The sequence below is a fragment of the Stegodyphus dumicola genome, chromosome 2, assembly GCF_044657685.1.
Source record: "Stegodyphus dumicola isolate Sdum_Otavi_A_Nest chromosome 2, ASM4465768v1".
Taxonomy (NCBI): Eukaryota; Metazoa; Arthropoda; class Arachnida; order Araneae; family Eresidae; genus Stegodyphus; species Stegodyphus dumicola.
In genome coordinates, this window is record NC_140769.1 from 88,124,191 (window position 1) to 88,141,771 (window position 17,581).

General features: G+C 32.0%; 1 protein-coding gene across 3 annotated transcripts in view; it reads right to left on the bottom strand.

Moving 5' to 3' along the window:
• Positions 1-17,581, bottom strand: part of Rich (Guanine nucleotide exchange factor subunit Rich) — a 153,066-nt gene that overhangs the window by 117,960 nt on the left and 17,525 nt on the right. For all 3 annotated transcript variants that reach the window (XM_085810847.1, XM_035353446.2, XM_035353445.2), the window contains exons 4-8: positions 9,033-9,140; positions 8,710-8,852; positions 7,978-8,111; positions 6,230-6,321; positions 2,956-3,044 (exon numbers count right to left, since the gene is read on the bottom strand). In XM_085810847.1, coding sequence (XP_085666973.1) covers positions 2,956-3,044; positions 6,230-6,321; positions 7,978-8,111; positions 8,710-8,852; positions 9,033-9,140 — 566 coding nt within the window. The remainder of the gene's footprint in view (positions 1-2,955; positions 3,045-6,229; positions 6,322-7,977; positions 8,112-8,709; positions 8,853-9,032; positions 9,141-17,581) is intronic.

The window sequence follows — 17,581 nt, forward strand, 5'->3', positions numbered from 1 at the left end:
AGAGATGAAAATAGGAGGAGACAAAGGTCTGGAGAGTTTGTGAAGGGGAGTAACATAAAACATTCCAGCTTTATGCATAAGTCTGTCTGGCATGCATCCAAATGTCAGAAAGAGCAAATGAAGGAAGACAATATTCTGACAAATTTTCCGTTCTGGGCCCTTTGCTTCAATTTCTGCTTTTAAAACTTCCACTTAGGAACAGTATTTTCCCAAATTTATTGACTTATATAGTTGCAAGTTTATAATATACAGTTCTAGTACTTACATATTATCTCGTCAGCCGTGGAAGTTGCCCAAGATCCCATTAATAGTGTGCCAATCATTTCTGCTGAATTCTGAAAAAACTGAAGTGTCTTTATTTAATAAACAATCGGTACTCAATCCACTTTTTGTGATTCACAAAAATGATTTTGTTAATTTCTACTATTTTATTAAGCCCTCCCATTTCATCAAAAGCACTGTCTAGAATGCTATGAGTATAAACTTCCTATATGTAACTGTTTCAACCTATTATTGTTTTGTCAGCTATATTCAGCTACCCATATTGTGTAAATTAATATATGCTTTTTTTGATGGTAGGATCCCATAACTTGAAAATAATCTGCTGCTTCTGTTTTGTAGAAAGCAGGTTACAAATTTTAATAATATTTTCAAGATGCAGGGAAAAAGTATAGCAATAATTAAGTTACATCTGTTTTCATAAAAACAAAAGAGATTTTATTGAAAATCAACCAGAATTACATCAAACGAAAGCACAAGCAAATGTTATAAGTGTCATGCTATGTTACACTTATCCATAACTGGCATTAAATTTCACTGCTTGACGACAATTTGCAGTCGACAGGATAATACGTAAATATCACCATTTCTTTATAGTCCCACCAAACATAAGGCATTGCTTTTTTGATATGTATTCTCCCTTTCAATGATACTGAATAAAATTCTTTTAATTTATCCCAGGACTTTTTTCCTGTAAAATTTCTGTGTACTATCCACTTCTAATTTATAAGGCATTTCAAAAAAGGAGCTCCTTTATTTCTTTTCAACAAAGAAACACATGCTGAAATTCGAGCAAGCATATTCTGCTCTATTAAAGCATGGATTACCAATACACCACAACAGTTTATATATCCAATCTTCATCAGGTGATCATGCTCTGTACTTTTTCGAATATTTAGTCAGCCTGATAGTTCCTTAGCATATAAATTGGATTTAAATATCTTCTTTTAACAGGACCTTGTTAACAAAGGAGTGGGCATCATCTCCTAGGCTGACATTCTCATGCTTAAACTTTTCAAACTATGTCAGCAGAAGCATCATTTTGCTCACAAATAGTATACATTTTATGAGCAGTCTCACTAGCATGTCTTCTTCTTTTTTGTAAATAAATGACATAATATAACAAAAATGAGCTTTCAGGTTCTCCCCTCTTAGCACTTCACTAAAACAAAAAAATTATGCAACAAGACATCCTAGAAGTATTCAACATGAGTAGAAAGAACTGTATTTAAACATTCAATCAAAATCACTCCTCATCAGCAGTAATAAAATAATTAGAAGAAAACATACATAGTATTTCGGATGACCCAATATTACTGTTGGTGGATGCTATTTTGAGCAATTATTGTACGTACTTGTAAAGAAGCTTTTATCAGTGATGGCAGAAGCAAATAATTTGTATTTTCTTCCAGGTCTTATTTCTAGTGTTGTGCCTCAATGTACCACTTGTGTCCATATATACCCATACCAAACATGTTTGTTGTAGGGTGCTCTATCACCCCTTAAAGCTGTGACCATTAATTTTGCTTATACCCTGTGTGTGCATATGCTTGCATGTGCACATGTTTGTATGTGTCTATGTACGCATGAATGTGTATATGTACACTCACACACATACGAAAAGAATTTTGCAATAAAATTTAGGTGCTTTATCCCAAAACTACTCCAAAATTAATTAATATGAGAGATTTGAATAATTAATTGAGAAATCTTGAATAATACACGGACTTTACGAATGTTTCTAGCTGTTCAAAAGAATGGATTTTTGCTGTAATAACTCAGTATGTAAAAGCATTATCATCATCATAATTGTTTCAAGCAAGAAATTACTAGTAATTCTTTCTCACTTTATTGACATTATATTCATAATTAAATTTATCTTCCTAAAAAATAATTTATAATGCAATTAACTTTTTGCATAAGTTGCATTTTGAAGTACGCCGTCGTTTTAAGCAAGTAAGCGGCAGCAGCATACATAAAAAGCATCTTGCTGGCAGGAGAGCTTATCCGTAAAAAGGAAAGCGTATCAGAGACTTCAGAGGAACAAGGGTGGGAGTCGGAAAAGTTTCAGTTCAGAGTTTTGGTTTACAGTTAATTTGATTGGACAAGAGGCATCTGCATTAAAACGTTACGTAAGATAGAAAAATCTGGAACCTGTGAGAAGAGATGTATTTAGGGGCAGATCACCAAATTTAGAATGTTAATTTTGAGGTCACCAATTATATTTTTGAAACAGCTATCATATTTTGTTATATCTTACACACACACACACACACATATATATATTTTTGACATGGCTGATTGCAACCAAAATAGGAGTTGTACAACTACATGTTATAGCAGTCCTATATACAAAATTTCAATGTTCTGAGTTTACTCGTTTTTGAATTATGCGAGATACATACATACAGACGGCATCAAAAAATCTCTTCTGAATCCATTTTAAATCAATTTTATAATTCGTTTGGGAATAAAGAGCCCTTTATTTGGTCCTTGCGTACAGATGTGACGCATAAATATTGTTAAAATGAATTCAATAGCAGTCAAAATGGATATTTTTGTTGAAATACGATACCCAGAATTTGTAGTGATTACAATACTTCCTTTACTTCGTACAAGGAAGTAAAAAATGTTATGTAACACTTTATTAGTAATACAAAAGAAAAAATATATTACCAGGAAAATCTTTGCTAGATAAAATTAGTTGATGTGTAGTCTGCAAAGCACCAGTAATATCATCAACACAAAATACCACACCTTGAGCACTAGAAAAGAAAATTATGCTAAAAGAAACAATATAAATTTGATATGATACATTAAAAAAAAAAAAAAGAACAGATAAACCATGAAATATTATTTGAAATTCAGAACCTAAAAGTAAAATATTTATGAAATACTCAAAACATAGTATGATGTACAAAACAAAGCACTTAAAAACTGAAACAGTTACTTTTATGAATCTTGATTACAAAGGCAAATGCACTACTGGCACAAGAGTATCTGATACCCCTTTTACAGAAAGAAAAGTTAGTTACCCTCATACACTGGCAGTATGTCTAGGTAAGATAAAATTCTAACTTATATCTAATTCATTAGAGGCCCTTAACTTTCCTTTTTAATTTAGTTCTTTGTCTTTAAAAAAACAGTAAAGTGCTTATAATTAATCTTTCTGAAAGTCATTTCAAAATTAATTCATATCATGTGGTTCTTATAAAAAGCAAATTATGCACACACGTACTTACATAATAGCAACTGAGAAACTGACCTATTTGCAATGAAACTTGTTCAACTAAAGTTTTAATTCAATCAAAAGAAATAATGTTATGTTTTCAGCTGAGAAATGTAGTAACTTCACTGTTCTTCATCTAACATCAATATTAAAGTCTTACTTTCGCAATGCTTTTCACTGTCTATGTGAAATCACTAAACATTGGGTGCACATATCTCAGCACTTATATTGTTTAGTTGTACAAAATATCAATCATCAAAAATATACCTGATGAAGATGATCCCCATATATTCAGCTTCATCCTCTTCATTTCTACATTAGACTAAATTTGTTATAATACATGCACGCATAGTGAAACCACCCAAGGACAACTAACTATCCATGCTTCCACATGATTTTGGTCTTTTGTGGAGCTGAAAAAAGATGACTTTAAGGCACTGATGTTTATTTATATAATACAGTACAAAGTCCGAGATCCGGACCTCCAATACCTGGAATGATTTAAAATCTGGACATTAATACCACCAACAACTATTTATTTATTTTTTGTATGCTTTATGCATGATCATTTGATTCCCTCCTCCATGCAAAATAAAACTTGTGGAGAGTCCAGATTTGTAATTTCCCTTCAGCACTAAATAAAATGCCTCATTATTGAAGAAACAATCATTTTAGCATAAATTTATATGATCAAGAATTTGACTCCAATCCACATCTGGTTGGTATATATCTCAAACCAAAACATTCTACATAAATACATCATTAATTTTACACCTACTAATATATTACATCCCTGATGCCAATCTGGCGAATTATTATTTACTATATTTTGCTTTCATCACCTCGTGTTTATTAACACAACAACTTAAATAATGACTCATGTAGCGATGCTTAAACAATTTTTTCATGTCAGTAATTGAATAATAAAGAGTATGGTAACCTTTTACACTGACATTACGCTTGGTGATGATTACAGATTTAAGTTAAATGTGCTAGAAATGTTAACGAGGAAAAATTAAACAAAAATTTCTTTCCATATGCTATAGACTTTCTTCGTGATACTCATAGACTAAAAGATTACATTTACTGCTATTTGAATTAAGAAACTGATTTGTTACTCACATAAATCAAAAACCAGCGCCAGGGTTTGTATGGCTGCACTGTGCGGCAGAATTTAGGGAAGCCAAAGGGAAGCTCTTGATAGCAGAATTTAGGACCCACAGAGACTGCATCAAGCAGTACGATATCTAGTGCCGGCCCTTAATAAGCTAAAGTATATGTGAGAATTTATTTATTCAGGAATCAGATAAGCTTTAAGCATGTGCAAGAAATAGACATAAGTATAATAAATGACTAAACTGGTAAATTGAGGCTTAATTGTCTCAAAGCACGACAGAACCAGGATAAAATTTAATGGAGCAACCTTAATCACCAAAGTAAACAAATAAATATTAAATTTTTTTTTTGTGTGTGTGTAAATTTTGATACGCTTTGTTTGTAATTTTGAAACATTTATGATTTTGATCATAAATGCTTCATAAATCACAATTTCATATTTTTTATTTTATAATTTCTACAAGCCATCTTATTAGATTTAAATTGATGATCTAATATCCAAAAAAAATGCCAAATCTGGAATCGCTAAGTCCTGACAAGTCCGGATCTCGGACTTTGCACTGTAGTTACTTTGAGGGTATTTGTAACAAGATATTTCCCTCTGCATTTATTTAAAACTTCAAATTATCTAACATTTTCTTTTTGGTAACAAGCAAGATCATCACTCCCATATACATTTGCGCCTATGTATTTGCTTAGCTTCACCTATTGTAAAACTAGCCCAGAGTATATAAAAAGAAAGCAGCAGTCACAATGGATATACACATTTGAATATACAGAACAAAAGCAATCAACAGAAATAATGCTTACTAATAATGAATATTAAATTAGAATATATGAATGGTACAAATTATATACAAAAGTTTTTGATAACACTCTAAATGGTTAGGTTAGAGAGTGAAAACTTAACACCGCAAGAGGTGTAATGTCCAGCAGAACTACGCAATCATAATAGAATATTTTATCATTCTTTAAGACTTGATAAAGGTTTAGGTTTTTCAAGAAAATTATATTCAGTCATGGTAGAATGTTTTTTGGAACAATTCTTTAACATCTGCTATAAATGTTCAATATATTTCTTTCATCTGATATAAAAATCAGTACATCTACCTAACATAGATGCCAAAACATTTTTGCAAAATATTGTTAGCCATGATAAAACTGATTCAACAATATATTATAATTACTAAACTAAAACTAAACTCAGTGGCACAACAGCACTAGCGGGCTAAGGACAGCTGTGCCCCAATGTGCACTTGCTTTCTTGACCGTGTTCCCTGGAGTGCGTAAGCATATATTCTGAACTAGTGGTCAGCTTGTCGTAGAACCCCCAGTGTTTAGTCTCCATGTGAACTTGGTACTCATTTTATCGACCCAAGGGATGAAAGGCTGAGTCGACCTTGCCCAGTCCAGGGATCGAACCCCAGACCTGTGGCGCTGCTGCGCGATGTGCTGGCCACTGCGCCATCGGGCCTCACTGTATACTGGAAGGGGTAAAAAGAGATGATTATGGCAAAATTTCTTGTGTTTAAGATCAACCCTGTTTTGATGAGATTTTGAGAAACTGGTTGAACTGAAATGCATTAAGTACCATAAAAAACTCACTTTTTTAATCCATATGCAATTAATCGATATCTGTGATTTACAGCTGTACATGTTGCATTTTGAATGTCCTGAGCAAGGATTCCAAATACTTGCTGTAAGAAAATATATAGCATAGCATTACATATCTAATGTACCACAAATCAATATAAAAAAGATGTTAAATACATTAAACGGTTGCTTACATTTATGTAATATGTATACTTGCACACTCTTAAAGTCTTCAATGTCAGAAAAGAATTCAAAACATTACATTTAAAGAAAACCGTATTTTCTTATTTATTTCCATCTAGCTTTCTAGTGTTAGGTTCAGAAATTTAAAAAAAAAATATATATATTTGCATCATTTCCCCTTCCTGTATTTATACATGGTTTTTCTCTCTCAGGGCTGGGTAAATTGCATTCCCTTGATTTTTTAAAATTTTATTCATTATGTTCAATTTGTATTTGACCCATTTATTTTCTTTTGCACTTATTATTAATATTAGCAACGTATTTTGTGTCTGGGTAGCTTAGCAGTGGTTCTGTTTTAGACGTGGCAGGTAATTTCATGTCTATGAAGTTTTCGAAAACACATGATGCTACCTTACTTCCATTATTTATATTCCAAGTCATTGCATCCTTATTTACTGCTGATGTATTTGATCTTTTGAAATACAAGTCTTTTGTGTGGCCCTTTTCTCTTTCATTCCTCTGATGTCTCTCTTGGGATCTGCAGTCGAGACTTTTCATGTGAACTAGAGGTGTCATGACTGTCTGACTCAGTTACCATTAGATATCAGCTCAATATCTGTCATTGTAATATTAATATTACCAAGTATTCTTATTGGAATGTAGGATGTAAGAATTATGTTAATTTTATTAACATTTAAATTTTGAGTTAAACTTCCTTTCCTATCGTTTCTTAATTTCAACTTACCACCTCCGGCTAGAACATAGTTTTAGAATACATAGTTTTGCATGTGTCCATCTTTTTAAGCTACTCTCTAATATGCTATTATTACGCTCAGCTATACTTTAGGCCCTTGATAGCTTCGCAGTCAATTAGCGTCAAGGGGCCAACTCTGTTAGAATTTTGATAGCTTCAGCTATATCTCTTTAGTTAAGATTAGTTTAGTTTAATTCTTAGTCTCTTAAGTTCAAGCCCAAGTGTCAGCTTTATTGTACAACTCCAAGACGAAGTTTTGTTAAACTTGGAATAATAAAGGGTTATTTCACCCTTCTCCCTTGTTGTTTTCTATCTCAAGAACTCAAGCGATTATTCGCTTACTAGTTCTTAAGATTCTTCTCTCTCAACTGTAACTTAGAAATACATAGTGGAAAATCGCACAAGGTTTCTTTTAAAGAGATAATGTTGTGATAGTTACCAGTAGTTTATCTGTGACTACTTTTCATTTGTTATGTTCTTACTGTAAACATATTCTTCAGAAATTAAATTACTCATATAATTTCCCCTTCTTGGTTTTTGGATGAAAGGTTATTTAAAAAAGGAGAAAAACAGTATCTAAGAGGGCAATGTAAATTGCAATAGAAAAGCAAAAGGGAATAGATTTTCTACGCTTTCTATATTTTAATGGGAATAAAAATATAATTTAAAAAACATAAGTTATCAATGCACCTCTAATATAGTTAACTGCTCAGCAAATAAAACTACAGACATATTATAGGAATTTTAAAGCCTAACATTGATAGAATCTGAATTATGTCTCAAAAGTCTTTTTAAAAAAATTCCAACAACAAAAGTTACTCACGTGAGGTTCAAATTTTAAAGTTGTAGCTGTTATAAAAGCTGCTTGCCCATTTGATAAAACAACAGAAAAACCACCAATGATTGGAGAATACTCCATACTCTTGACATAGAATCCGGAGCCATCAAATGTTAATCCTACAGTAAATATTCAGTGTAAAATTTTATTACATTTAAATCAAGCTAAACACTAATTTGTCATAAAATGGAATAAATGAAACAGATGAAAGGCAAATGCAGTATGCACATATCTTTCCTATAAATTGTGTCCATATATTCAAAATTAATCAAACAGATGTGCGTTTCAAATATCAAACAATTGATTTACATCTCTTTTCTCACATTTAGTTAATTTATACATATAAAAAAAATCATTTTCATTTTTGCACAATCTGATGAAATAGTCATAAATGTCATTATTAATAATAAGATACAGAAATTATCTCTAATATAAAACCTTATGTTAAGCAGTTTTATCTGCCTGGCCAAACAAAGACATTTTCTTAATTAATTCAAATGACTTAATAATGAGAATAAAAGCAACGGGAGGATAACTACAAAAACGAAAATGACAATACAAGGGAGATTTATGTACTATGCAGATATATAATGTGATTCTGAAATTTAATTAAAATTTACTTAAATTTCAGAGTCTTAACTTACAATTCAAAACAATTACTATCTCAATGATAAAATTAAAATAAAAGCATTTTCTCTTTTACTAAATTAACCATACCTCTAGACTGCAACTGATCCAAACAGAAAGAAATATTTCCCAAATTAAGAGTATAATCTTCATTTAATTGTCCTTCCCAATGTACTCTCCAGAAGTGACCATCTATTGTTGTAACCATCAATTCATCTCTGATGCATACTAAACTAAAAATGTATAAACAAAACCAAAATACACTTTCAGTTCCTTTTTATTAAATGTCTTCTTATAAATGCAATTAATTATATATATCATATGTACAAACTTGCTAACACCAAGGATATACTAATTTACAAATTTAACTTTGATAAGAAACAGCTATATCAATGTACAAAATATTTACATACCTACATATTTGAGAATGCAGACATAATGTATGAACATGATCTAATGAAATGGGAGGAACTTTTCCTTTAATAAACAACTCATCACTTTCTCTTCGCAACCCAGAAATCCTAAATTAAACGGAATTGCTCAATACTGATTATAATATACTAATACAAGAGTAATTTAATGTAATTTCTATGCCAAGAAAATCTTTTACCATCCAGTTTATAACTTTAAAAAGTATAAAATATTTCAGATTTTTTTCATACAACCAAGACTTTTTTAAGGCTGAGAAATGTGTCAAGTAAAAATTGAAAATAGAAAAAAAAAAAAAAAAAAATTAAATATGTTACAGAATTTTGATGACAACGAAAAAATACACAATATAAAGTATCAGTGCTACTGAAAATGATGAGAGTACATGCTACATTAAATTAAAAGCCAAATTAAATATTAAAACTATACATTTAAAGCTCTTAGTTTTATTAGTTCAGAAACATAGAAAATCGAAGCAATAGCAACAGTACACTTTCACTATAAGACTAACGACAGCTGCATCAATGAAGCTTTTAAAAACTTAAAACTACCAAACTGTTGCCCAAAACTATGTTAATTAATTTAAATGCACACATGACAGTATCAACAGCCCTCTTTTATGGGCTGTCTTAATCAAGAATGGTCTTGATTAAGATAATCCAGGGCCCTAAGCAATCATCTTTGTAAGTACTTCAGTGAACATTTGCTTCTCCCCCTTATTTAAAAAAAAAAAAAAAAAAAGCAAAATAAGATTCTGGAGCTTTCTGAAACCTGAGGCTGTAAGTACTAATAAGGGTCTATCTGCATGCACCCATTGTTTATTTTTACATATCCAAAAGATTTCATATTGTCAATGCTGTCTGTGACTTAACCTACTGCCGGTTTTCACTTTGATAGTGAAAATGAACCAAAATGTCTCACAAAAGTTTTAACTTTCATCCTCAAAAAGGGCTTGCCTCAAGCTCAGAGTGTCTCAAAACGGTTTTGCCTCCAGCAAAAAAACTTCTTCCCTCCCATTCGTTTTTCGTTTCTTAAACATCAAAGACAAGAGTGTTGTAAAACTGAAGTATATTCAAAGCTTAGATACTCCTAACTTCCCCCTTGGGTTATTTGGAGCAGTGTTGAACAATATAGCCTTCAACTTGTGTTATAAAAAAAGGGTACCCATGTCAATGACTACTTCCATGACTGAGGTGTTTGTATGATGTAGAAATTTATAATTAGAGTTTCTACAACTGTTCAGGAAGGTAGCCTTTCTACTAATCTAGATATTACATTTTAAAACAATAAGTATTTCTATGGAATCCTATATTAATGTTTAACTTTTGTTTTATGCTTCTTATAATCACATTTATGAATACAGAAGTTATGTGATGATAGTTCCATTAAATATTTTAAATTAATTTCTTGAGTGATATTTATTTCCTGTGAACTGAGTGGGTGAGTTAAGTATTATTAAATTGGGTCAAAAATAAAGAAAAAAAAAAAGACACTTATTTCTGTTACAGATAAAAGTACTATACTTATTATTAATTGCATTATTTATTTATCTATTTAATTTATCAAGTAATATAAGCATATTCCATTTCTTTCACGATTAGTAATGTCTATTAGTAATATTGCAGATAGAATAATGAAAAGGTGTGCATTGTCAAAATTTTTGTTATAAGAATGAAATACTTTTTACCAAGTTTGATATCAATTACATTTTATTATGTCCATTTTTGTTTTATTTATTGGTTATTAACATGTTGACTGTCATGCGCATTTTACATGGTTTGCCCATGATGTCAACTTGAAAATTTTAATATGCAATGTATATTATGTTGAAATATTATCTACAGAAGATAATGTGAGTTATATAATTGTGCTTAATGCATTTTACGTGGTGGGGGGTCACCAATGAACCGCCAAGGCTCTGTAAACCATTATTGCGATTTATAATTAAAATTTTTACGACATTATTCTTCAAACCATTATAGTAACAATGATGCTATTTAAAAATTTATCAGTATCAATATTTACTCTAATTATGTATTTTACTATTGGTCACATCACCAGTGGCACCCATGGCACTGTAGCCGAGTGCTGGTCACCGGTGACCCCCATGGCAGTCAATGTGTTAATAATAATGCTTCATCTTAAAATTGTTCATTCTTTGGTTCATGTGTAATCAATTCAAAAGAAATGCATAATATTGTCATTCAGGTTGAATACTTGTTACAAATTTCTCAAATGTCAAATTTATTAATATTACCTTAAAATGTTTAAGTTCTAAATTAAAACTGTGTTTTAACTTTCAGAACAATTGCTGAGTTATTTGTCTGCAAAATTTTTTTTAATTAACACAGTTTTAATTAATAAACTTAAAAATGCTAGTTAAAAATCCAATATTATAATTATTCAATTCAAAGCATTTTTTTTTTCGTATAAAATGTTATATTATCAACAACTTTTAATTAGCAAGCAATCTTAATGTCATTGCATAAATACTTCAATGCCATTTGCTGTATAAATTTCAATGAAATGATCAAAATAATTAAAGTGAATCTGATCTTTGACATGCTCCACATTACGCATATATAATATATTTATGTATATATAATATAGTATATTAAATATGTTACAAAAATAAAAATACTATAACTAAATATATTTGAGAAGATGCTTACATAAAAGAAATTTCTGCAAACATTTTTGAGTTTTAACCATGCTGCTATAAGTTAATATACAACTTATAGCTATAAGTTAATATACAACAATCTACATTATAAACAATATTTTGATTTGAAATCTAGTGACAGTAGTATCTGTTTCCAAAATGCTAAATGCAAACTTCCTTCCGTCACATTCACAAAATATTAAATTTTGAATAATTCAGAGAAAGTTAATGTGGAAACATTCTGTGCATACAATACAGAGAAGTTTATTGCTCACATAAAGTTTCAGTACATAAAACTCTCCAACACGTAAATAAGTGGTCGAAAAAATACAAATTCATGTAGATTATATGTAAAGTTCTATGGATTTGCATTATCGACTGATTGATGTGTATTTTTTATATTACACAAACACACACACACACACACATACAAAAAAAAAACAAAAAAAAAAAAAAACAAAAAAACAAAAAAAAACCCTGCAATTTTTGACATCATTAGGAGTTATACATTAAAAAAGAGATCATTCTGTCTCATAAAAAGGTTAGGTTGTTAGAATATGACAGAGTACATAAAAGCTTTTTGCTTAAGGCGAGGAATGCTTTCATGACATATTTTCATAGGAAAACTGGCTTGCATTCGCATTACACATGTGGAAAACCATGCAAACAAATTATGCAGTCAATGTTTTCGCCTGGGATCGAATCCCGGTTGAACTACCAGGGTGCCCCGTGGCCACCAGCAGAACCATCACTCTTTTGCTTAAAAACTGTTTATCACCTCTTTCTTTTCCCAATATTAGATTTTGTCATTATTAGGGGGCTTTGTTTACCATTGTTTAATTTCAATGAATAATAGCAAAGCAGTCAAAGCCTATCAACCTGAAAGATAAAATGCTCTCAGGTAGGATTTCTAGGAAACTGGCTCGTGTTCATTTCATGCATCAGGAAAATTAAAAAAATGCATATGTAGCCAGTCCGTTCCTCAGCATCTGGAAGTAGGCCGATTTACCAGGGCTCAACGGTAAAACTCTAAGAATTGCTGAAAATTTAAAAATTGTTTTTGATAAAATATTCTTTGATTTTAAGATAAATGAAATGCTTTCATCCTGCTTTAAATTCCTTCATCATTCTTTCACTACTAGGATTTATTTTCTTCTTTTACCTATTGATTATATATCTGTAATTTATCTGATTATACATGCGAGTTATATACATAGCGTATTTGGAAACTAAGTACCGTTTCATTCTAGCGGCGTCGCAGCGCTGTGGTAGGCGTTCAGCGATTGCGCACTAGTCTTTCTTGTTCACTGACTTTCAATTGTCACCATTTTGGTTGCTCTATGTTGTGTTTTCAGTTTGCTGTGCACATTCAAAATGTTTAGGACAATTAGTTCTCCCACTGACTGTGAGATTTGTGCCGTGATTAAATTTTTTAACGCGAGGAATGTTAAACCGGCCGAAATTTATCGTCAAGTGACAGAAGTTTACGGTGAATATGCAATAAGTGATGCAATGGTGTGAAAGTGGGTAAGAATGTTTAATGCAGGTCCAACAAATGTCCACGCGGAGGCTCGGAGTGGTCGGCCTTCTGTCGTCACCGATGATTTGGTAAGTAAAGTTGATGAAGCAATTCATGAGAACAGACGCTTCACAATGACAACTCTTTCAGAGGCATTTCCACAAATTTCACGTACTTTTTTGTTCGAAATTGTGTCTGAATGCTTGAATTATCGCAAACTGTGTTCCCGATGGGTTCCAAAAATGCTCACTGATGTTCACAAAACAAAGCGACTTGGTAGTGCCCTGAAATTTCTCACGCGATACAGTGATGAGGGAGAAAAATTTTTAAACCAAATTGTGACAGGTGATGAAACTTGGGTGTGTCATTTCACACCAGAATCGAAACAACAATCGATAGAGTGGAGACACACTCATTCTCCGAAAAAACAAAGTTCAAAGTGACAATGTCATCACAAAAAATCATGTGCACTGTCTTCTGGGATAGGAAAGGCGTTTTGCTTACTGAATTTCTTCCCAGAGGTGAAACGATTAATGCGGCACGATATTGTGAGACTTTAACAAAACTAAAGCGTGCCATTCAAAACAAACGAAGAGGAAAGCTCAGTAAAGGAATTGTGTTGCTCCATGACAATGCTCGGCCGCATACTGCTGGTGTCACTCAATCGTTAATTTGACAGTTTCATTGGGAGCAGTTCGATCACCCGCCGTACAGCCCGGATTTGGCGCCGTCCGACTATCACTTGTTTCTGCACATGAAGCGCAAGCTTGGTGGCAAGCGCTTTGGATCTGATGATGACACGAAAAATGCCGTGGAGTCGTGGTTATCGAAACTGGCGGGAAGTTTCTTTGATGATGGTATACAAAAACTGGTCCCCCGCCATGACAAGTGTTTGATCATTGGCGGAAACTATGTTGAAAAATAGTTTAAGACATGTATTTTCATGTAAAAATAAAATCAGATTCGAAAAAATTGTTTTACTATTTTTTTTTCAAAACTGTACTTAGTTTCCGAATATGCCTCGTAGTTTCTTACGCCGCCATCTTGGGCTGACCATCACTCCCTCCTCGACAGTAATAATTTTACAGACCACACCTGACCATCAACACTCCCACACACAAAATATAACCGGGTAGGATATTTTGAACACATGCTAAAATACTTAGTTCTGCTATTGGACAGTTTGAACTTGTCGCATACAACTAAAAAACTTCGGCTTCCCCACAGCAGTTTGAATTCTACTTTCTTTAGCAAGAACACCGTTTGGTCATCTTTAGAATTCAGTAAAATTACGCTTTTCAATTATTGCTTCAAATGGGTTTTCAGTTTTTAGCTGTTTAAGTTCAGTTTTAATCTTTTTATTTAACCTTTTGAGGCCGGGGCTTTGGTAGCAGTAAAAGCTACCAAAAGATGAGGAATCTTGAACCGAATGCTTTCCCCCTTTAAGAAATCACCTCCTATTTGCAACAAAGATTCTTGTGTTTAGTTTAATGGATTCTCAGAGGGGTGCATCTATGCCGCAAAAGGAAGACCTTTGAAAGAGATAAGTGGTTAAAACCCTAGGGCGTCAAATTTGACATTTCACCCCACTTTTCAGCCTGGAAAATGGGGGAAATAGACATGGCCACTAAAGTGGACAACCCCGCCTTTTCAAAGAGAGGACTCTAAGGCCACTATAATGGCCATCCCGTCTTCAAAAGGTTAATAAATCTCTAAGCATAGTTTTTCGTTTTCTTGATATTAAAAAATTTGTTTAGCATAATTGGAGACCTCCCAATTTTTAGTTTGTCTAAATGACTACAGTCAAAAGTCTTTAATCTGGACTCGTTGGGACTTCGGCGTTTCCGGATTATCGGTTATTCCGGATTATAGATCATCAGTCTAAATCTGGTAAGATGGCATGCAGAAATTATAAAATTAAAAATATGAAACCATAATTTATGAAATAAAGAGCAATTACAATCTAAAGGGCATCAAAATTTACAAAAAAAAAATCTTAATATTTATTTGTTTACTTTATTAAACATTTCTTTCAATGGTCATGCATAAAGCATACATTACGCATAGTCAAAATTAGAAAATTGCAACCAGAAAACTATTTGAAATGTATTTGTGATATTTATAATGACGAGGAATTTGATTTAAATCATATCAAAGACAGAGTACATCAAGATTAAATACTACATTTAGTAAGGAATTATAAGCCGAATAAAATAAAAACATCTGCCCTGAAGATAAGGATAGTGCTGACAGATCAACTTCCAGTTCATTGCGCGCCGCGACGTCCCCCCCCCCCCCCGCGCGCAGAGCAGTGTGAAATTGATAAACAGATTTCGGAACGGTTAGATAAACAAAGGATATGCCTTTATCCATTTTTTGCGGCAATTCCACTTTTTGTTTGATGTACATCGAAACATGCTTTTGCCTTGTAGATCCTTTGGTAGCTCCAGAATCGGAAATTCTTTTTGACATAATCGAAAGTTGAAGCTTACTTTTATAAAATTGTTCTAACAGTCTGCAAAAAATAATAAGCCGGATTCAAATAGAAGATTAAGGAACAACGCAATCCACAACATTAACTGAAATAGATAATTAGATAATTTTAGCTTAGCTTATACCGTCCGTTATACATTTAATGCGCATGTGTAAATGTATTACGCGCATGCGTAGACGCATATGCGCATGTACAGAAGGTTTGTAGCTTTGAGGTCCGGATTATAGATCATTCCGGATTATGGACGTCCAGATTAAAGACTTTTGACTGTATTAGTTTTGTTCTTTTTTTTATACTTGATTTTCAGATTAGCATATTTTGGTTTTAGAACTTTTTTTTTTTTGGAGGGGTGCTTGTTTGTTTTCTGTTGTTTTGTTGGATTTTAATGCACGTAATGTAAAGTTCTATGGTTTACCATACAGAGTATATTTTTTACAGTCAATTTTGGTAATGCTCGAATTTTGAGGGAAAAGGAAAGTCAAGATCTCCACAAATAAACACACTTTCCCTCGTTCAGTGCTGTCTCTCTTTACTGAGGAATTAACACCACAGGAGGACTGTTTTCACCCAAAGGTTCGGCCTTTGTGTGAATGATTAGGGAAAACAAAAGAAGAAAGAAATCGGCAGTCTTTGATTCATTAATTGGCAGTCTGCAAGAAGCACTAGTGAGTAGAAGACGGCCATTTGCGAAGATGTATTTCAGCATAAAAAGGTTTGCAAATCCAAATAACATTAATTTAGAGAAATTTTTATGTATGCAATATATTATTCTAAGATAAAAGCATAAAAGTAAGTAAACAGGAATGTAGGGACAGGCTGCCAAATGAAAAAATGTTCCATACTAATAATCAAGATTTTTTTGAGATCATCAAATAGTATCTTTTGTGAAATGTTCTGTGTTGATATCGCTACTTTTGATTTTTAAAGTAGATCATAATTCATTATATTTTCCCACATGTAAAATCTGGTTAAATGTTTCCTCATTTATAAATTACAGAAGTTTCTTTCAATTATTCCTGATATTTTAAAGGAAAATTTCCATGTATATGTTGGCATATTTTCCATGCATTAAATTGGCATAAAACTGTGTCGATTTCTCCAACAATCTATATAAATATGTTTCCAAAAAACTGCTAAAATATGAAAAGTTGTATTTGTAGAACATTTATTAGTTAGATTTGTAATTACCCAGTCAGCTGTTGGTTTTTATAACCTTCCATTCATTAGAATAGTAATAAAGTCATTTAGCATGGGGGGGCAGGCAAAAAGGAATTTTAAAGAAAGTCTTTTTTACAAAATGACACAAAATTTCTTAATCTATTATAAGTAGTTATATAACTCAAATAATTAAATATTTGCGAGAATTTTGTTGACCTCTCTCAATGTTACCAACATTTCTGTATAGAAATAGAACATAATTAAATATTGAATAATGAGTATCATACACAGTTGAGCATACAGATTAAGCATCACAATATTTTCAAAGGCAGCCATTTTGACAAATGAACAGAATTCTTGGGAATCATGTATGAATGCCACACACGTTTCATAACACCAAGAATGTTATATAAAAATAATGGTTATGTGATAGCAACAATTTACCGATCTTTCCAAAGTGTTTAAAAATACAATATATAAAAGTTGGCAAGTTCGCTTCAAAAACTGTATTCAGTTCACTCACGGTGTTTGTCGCTATAATCTGAAGCTTGTCATCGATTTTTAAATTACTTCTTGATAAGCTATCAAGTTCAAATTTTGTATGCACGCTGTTTACGGATGATGATACAGCGTGGTAAAGTGAGTTTTATAAAATTCAATTTATAGTTTTTTAAATTTAATGTTGAATTTAAAATTCAAT